Source organism: Nerophis ophidion, linkage group LG28, assembly GCF_033978795.1.
Source record: "Nerophis ophidion isolate RoL-2023_Sa linkage group LG28, RoL_Noph_v1.0, whole genome shotgun sequence".
Classification (NCBI taxonomy): Eukaryota; Metazoa; Chordata; class Actinopteri; order Syngnathiformes; family Syngnathidae; genus Nerophis; species Nerophis ophidion.
Window position 1 is genome coordinate 26677719 of NC_084638.1, and position 6256 is coordinate 26683974.

The window sequence follows — 6256 nt, forward strand, 5'->3', positions numbered from 1 at the left end:
CACTACATCAGTCAGTAAGTGGACAAGATCATCTTCAGTAAGTGGACTAGGTCATGTTCAGTAAGTGGACTACATCTTCTTCAGGAAGTGGACTAGACCATGTTCAGTAAGTGGACTAGATCATGTTCATGTCACTACATCAGTCAGTAAGTGGACTAGATCATCTTCAGTAAGTGGACTAGATCATCTTCAGTAAGTGGACTAGATCATGTTCAGTAAGTGGACTAGGTCATGTTCAGTAAGTGGACTAGATCATGTTCAGGAAGTGGACTAGATCATGTTCAGGAAGTGGACCAGATCATGTTCAGGAAGTGGACCAGATCATGTTCAGTAAGTGGACTAGGTCATGTTCAGTAAGTGGACTAGATCATGTTCATGTCACTACATCAGTCAGTAAGTGGACTAGATCATGTTCATGTCACTACATCAGTCAGTAAGTGGACTAGATCATGTTCAGTAAGTGGACTAAATCATCTTCAGTAAGTGGACTAGATCATGTTCATAAAATTGATTGATTGATTGATGGGTGGGTGGTGCCACAGAGCAAGCTGCAGCCCGACCAGGAGGGGGAGGGGCCTAGCCCAGGTGTGCTGCACCTGTCCAGAGCGGAGGCCAAGCAGGGCTGGCTGTCAGCAGGGGGCGCCACCGAGCGGGCGGCCAGACAGGCTCTGAGGGACAGACTGGCCAAGGTCAGTCCTCTCTCTCTCTCCACACCATGGCTGACTCACCAGGGGGGCCACAGGAAGTTGTGAGTGACAAATGAGCTCACCTGTGCAGGTGCAGGTCCTGGTCTCCCTGGGCTTCAGGGAGGAGTCTCGCTGTCACGAGGTGTTGAGACAAGGTGGAGGTCAGCTGAGAGCCGCCCTCACTCTTCTGCAGCGCCCCCTCATGGACGCTTTCCATCAGCGCATCTGGAGCCAGCAGCCTGAGCCGCCCCTGGACATCCACCATCCTGACAAGCAGGTACTATCTACTACTTCTACTACTATCTACATATATAACAGCCTGAGCCGCCCCTGGACATCCACCATCCTGACAAGCAGGTACTATCTACTACTTCTACTACTATCTACATATATAACAGCCTGAGCCGCCCCTGGACATCCACCATCCTGACAAGCAGGTACTATCTACTACTTCTACTACTATCTACGGTACATATGATAGTAATATTAGTGAGAGTGTTGATGTTTGCAGTACTTGTAGTACTTGTATTAAGTACAGGACTATCTACAACTAAGGGTACACATGATAGTAATATTAGTGACAGTATTGATGTTTGTTGTACTTGTATTAAATACAGGACTATCTACAACTGATGGTAGTCTAGATGTTTGCAGTACTTGTATTAAACACAGGACTATCTACAACCGATGGTACACATGATAGTAATATTAGTGGCAGCGTTTATGTTCGTAGTACTTGTATTAAGTACAGGACTATCTACAGCTGATGTACACATGATAGTAATATTAGTGGCAGCGTTTATGTTCGTAGTACTTGTATTAAGTACAGGACTATCTACAGCTGATGTACACATGATAGTAATATTATTGAGAGTGTTTATGTTTGAAGTACTTGTATTAAGTAGAGGACTATTTACAACATGATGATAGTCTAGATGTGTGCAGTAGTTGTATTAAGTCGAGGATTATCTGAGACATGATGCAGTACTTGAAGTAAGTCGAGGACTATCTGGGACATGATGCAGTAGTTGTATTAGGTGGAGGACTATCTGGGACATGATGCAGTACTTGTATTAGGTGGAGGACTATCTGGGACATGATGCAGTAGTTGTAGTAGGTGGAGGACTATCTGGGACATGATGCAGTAGTTGTAGCAGGTGGAGGACTATCTGGGACATGATGCAGTAGTTGTATTAGGTGGAGGACTATCTGGGACATGATGCAGTAGTTGTATTAGGTAGATGACTATCTGGGACATGATGCAATACTTGTATTAGGTGGAGGACTATCTGGGACATGATCTAGTAGTTTTATTAGGTCGAGGACTATCTGGGACATGATGCAGTACTTGTATTAAGTAGAAGACTATCTGGGACATGATGCAGTCCTTGTGTTAAGTAGAGGACTATCTGGGACATGATGCAGTCCTTGTGTTAAGTAGAGGACTATCTGGGACATGATGCAGTAGTTGTATTAGGTGGAGGACTATCTGGGACATGATGCAGTAGTTGTAGTAGGTGGAGGACTATCTGGGACATGATGCAGTAGTTGTAGTAGGTGGAGGACTATCTGGGACATGATGCAGTAGTTGTATTAGGTGGAGGACTATCTGGGACATGATGCAGTAGTTGTATTAGGTGGAGGACTATCTGGGACATGATGCAGTAGTTGTATTAGGTGGAGGACTATCAGGGACATGATGGAGTAGTTGAGTGTGTACTTTCAGCGCACGTGTCGCAGGCTGCTGGCGGTGTACGACCTGCCCAGCTGGGGCCGCTGTGAGCTGGCACTGTCTCTGCTTCTGGAGAAGCACGCCCCCTACGCCCTGGATGATGTGGTGCAGGCTGTCAGAGAGTCTCATGACCGGGACTTCATCAAGAGAGTCCTGGCCAAGGAATGTCCCATCTGTCTCTCCGTCTTCCCCCACAGCAAAGTATGTGTGGAGGAAAGTAGTCCTCATGTGTGTGTGTGTCCGTGTGGGTGTGGTCATCTCACCTGTGATGCTGGAATGCAAGGTAGTCCTCGTGTGTGTGTGTGGTCATCTCACCTGTGATGCTGGAATGCAAGGTAGTCCTCATGTGTGTGTGTGGTCATCTCACCTGTGATGCTGGCATGTAAGGTAGTCCTCTCCTGTGGGTGTGGTCATCTCACCTGTGATGCTGGCATGCAAGGTAGTCATCTCGTGTGGGTGTGGTCATCTCACCTGTGATGCTGGCATGCAAGGTAGTCATCTCGTGTGGGTGTGGTCATCTCACCTGTGATGCTGGCATGCAAGGTAGTCCTCTCATGTGGGTGTGGTCATCTCACCTGTGAGGCTGGCATGCAAAGTAGTCCTCTCATGTGGGTGTGGTCATCTCACCTGTGAGGCTGGCATGCAAAGTAGTCCTCTCATGTGGGTGTGGTCATCTCACCTGTGAGGCTGGCATGCAAGGTAGTCCTCTCATGTGTGTGTGGTCATCTCACCTGTGAGGCTGGCATGTAAGGTAGTCCTCATGTGTGTGTGGGTGTGGTCATCTCACCTGTGATGCTGGCATGCAAGGTAGTCCTCTCATGTGGGTGTGGTCATCTCACCTGTCCTGTGACGTGTGTTGCTCAGATGCAGTCCCTGACGTCCTGCCAGTGCTCCGTCTGCTGCGGATGTTTCCAGCAACACTTCACCATCGCGGTGAGGGACAAACACATCCGAGACATGGTGTGTCCCGTCTGCTGGGAGCCAGACATCAACGACCCCGAACACCTCAACAGCTACTTCTCCACCTTGGACATCCAGGCAGGAACACCACACTTGGACATACACCACCCCTTTTCTTGTAGTCTCCGTCCTGGACATCCAGGCAGGAACACCACACTTGGACATACACCACCCCTTTTATTGTAGTCTCCACCCTGGACATCCAGGCAGGAACACCACACTTGGACATACACCACCCCTTTTATTGTAGTCTCCACCCTGGACATCCAGGCAGGAACACAACACTTGAACATACACCACCCCTTTTATTGTAGTCTCCACCTTGGACATCCGGGGGGAACACAACACAACCACCCGACGTAATTAAGGCTCCACTTTTCCATAATAGCTTGATGCTAACATACATTGACTTTCCCATTGACATGCTACCAATTAGCATTAGCGATTTTACATGGCAAATTCCCCATACCTCGAAAAATGCTGATTTGAAGTATATATATATAAAATTTTTAAAAAGCTCCGACGTAATTAAGGCTCTACTTTTCCAGAATAGCTCGACGCTAACATACATTGACTTTCCCATTGACATGCTACCGATTAGCATTAACAATTTTAAATGGCGAATTCTCGACACTTCCAAATGTGTTGATTAAAAAGTATATATACATAAAAAAGAAGCGTTCCAAAGTAATTAAGGCTCCACTTTTCCAAAATAGCTCGAAGCTAACATGCATTGTCTTTCCCATTGACATTCTACCGATTAGCATTAGCGATTTTACATTGCAAATTCGCGACACCTCCAAAAATGCTGATTGGAAGTATACATAAAAAAAAAAAAAGCTCCGACGAAATTAAGGCTCTACTTTTTCAAAATAGCTCGACGCTAACATACATTGACTTTCCCATTGACATCCTACCGATTAGCATCAGCGGTTTTACATGGCGAATTCTCGACACTTCCAAATGTGCTGATTAGAAATATATTAAAAAAACTCTCCGACTTCATTAAGGCTCCATTTTTTCAAAATAGCTCGACGCTAACATACATTGACTTTCCCATTGACATGCTACTGATTAGCATCAGCAATTTTACATGGCAAATTCGCGACACCTCCAAATGTGCTGATTAGAAGTATAAAACATTTTTTGGAGATGTAATTAAGGGTCCGCTTTTCCAAAACAGCTCGACGCTAACATATATTGACTTTCCCATTGACATGCTACCGATTAGCATCAGCGATTTTACATGGCGAATTCTCGACACCTCCAAATGTGCTGATTAGAAGTATAAAAATAAAAGGCTCCGACGTAATTAGGCTCCACTTTTCCAAAATAGCTCGACGCTTTCCCATTGACATGCTACCGATTAGCATTAGTGATTTTACATGGTAAAATTCTCGACAACTCCAAATGGGCTGATTTGAAGTATATATATAAAAAATAAGTTTTGACGTAATTAAGGCTCCACTTTTCCAAAATAGCTCGACGCTAACATACATTGACTTTTTCATTGCCGTGTTTGGTAAAGCCTTTTCTGCACCAAGTTCTAGTGACTACTGTGTTGTTATTGTTGTTGTTGCTGACCTTCCAGCTGAGAGAGTGTTTGGAGCCGGAGGTCTACGAGCTTTTCCACAAGAAGCTGACCGAACAAGCTCTCATCAAAGACCCCAAGTTCCTGTGGTGCTGTCACGTAGGTGGCTCCTGTGGTAGTCCCACCTACCATGTCGCCGCCTCACCTCCTCTTCTCCTCCCCTCCCCCTTCAGTGCTCCTACGGCTTCATCTACGACGGCGACCAGCTGAAGGTCACCTGCTTCCAGTGTCGCAACACTTTCTGTGCCCACTGCAAGAAGCCTGTGAGTAGTCCTCGGCAGGAAGAATGAAATATCAGTCAGAAAATTGGACTTAACACGCCCACACTCACACAGAAGTCCCCTTGGTGCCCTCACAAACCATCAGAAATCACAAAACCATATTTGATGTTTAGTAATAGGAACCTTGAATAGTCCAATAGTTCACAACATTGATTTTGATTCATTATTATGTCATGAACATTGGCTGTCAGCTTCAAACACTGACATCTATTAAACGAGACAAGAAGCAAGGAATTTAACGGAGACAGAATTCAATTTGGCTCAACTGAGGAGAAAGACGTAGACCTGTACCCATGTATAGTGTCCTGGAGGATCTTTTATTTGAAATTTCCCTGATTACATGGCAAGGACTGTTTCGAAAGGGACAGTGGTCATAAACAGCCGTTGCCTTTGGTTACAAAACAGGGGGGGGGGGGGGTTAGGCCCTGCCTCCTCTCCGCTTTGTAGATATCGGGTCAAGACTAAATCTTCCTGTGGAGTACAATACATCAAAGAAACCGACACCTTCATGTCGCTACCCACCCTACACAGTGGAGTTTTACAAGCCTTTGGATTGTGAGGATCAAAGACAGCTTTTGTCTGCTCTCCGGGAACTCATTAAAACACATTTTGTGATAATTTAGGTACAATTATTCTGACATTGACAGTTTGAAAAAAAATCACACCTATTTATTTATTTATTTATTTTATGCCCTTTTTTGTCAAATGAAACCCTGTTTTTATGACAAAAACACAACATGTAAAACATTTTTCAAAATATTTGATATCAAGTAATTGGAGTCTTAAATAGGATAATAATTCATAACATTGATTTTGATTCATTATTATTTTATGACTGATGACATCTATTAAGCGAGACAAGAAGCAAGGAATTCAACGGAGACAGAAATAAATGTGGCTCAATTGAGGAGAAAGGCGTAGACCTGTAGCCGTGTACGGTGTCCCGAAGGATTGTATGCCTCCTCTTTTATTTGGACTTCCCCCGATGACATGGCAAGGGCTGTTT

At 44.9% G+C, this 6256-nt stretch overlaps 1 protein-coding gene across 4 annotated transcripts in view; it reads left to right on the forward strand.

Annotated features, from left to right (window-relative positions):
• rnf31 (ring finger protein 31) overlaps positions 1-6256 on the forward strand; it is a 40387-nt gene that overhangs the window by 26572 nt on the left and 7559 nt on the right. For 2 of the 4 annotated variants that reach the window (XM_061890525.1, XM_061890527.1), the window contains 6 exons: positions 543-689; positions 778-963; positions 2413-2619; positions 3283-3456; positions 4970-5068; positions 5143-5232. In XM_061890525.1, coding sequence (XP_061746509.1) covers positions 543-689; positions 778-963; positions 2413-2619; positions 3283-3456; positions 4970-5068; positions 5143-5232 — 903 coding nt within the window. The remainder of the gene's footprint in view (positions 1-542; positions 690-777; positions 964-2412; positions 2620-3282; positions 3457-4969; positions 5069-5142; positions 5233-6256) is intronic. The other 2 variants (XM_061890526.1, XM_061890528.1) reach the window with 2 other exon arrangements.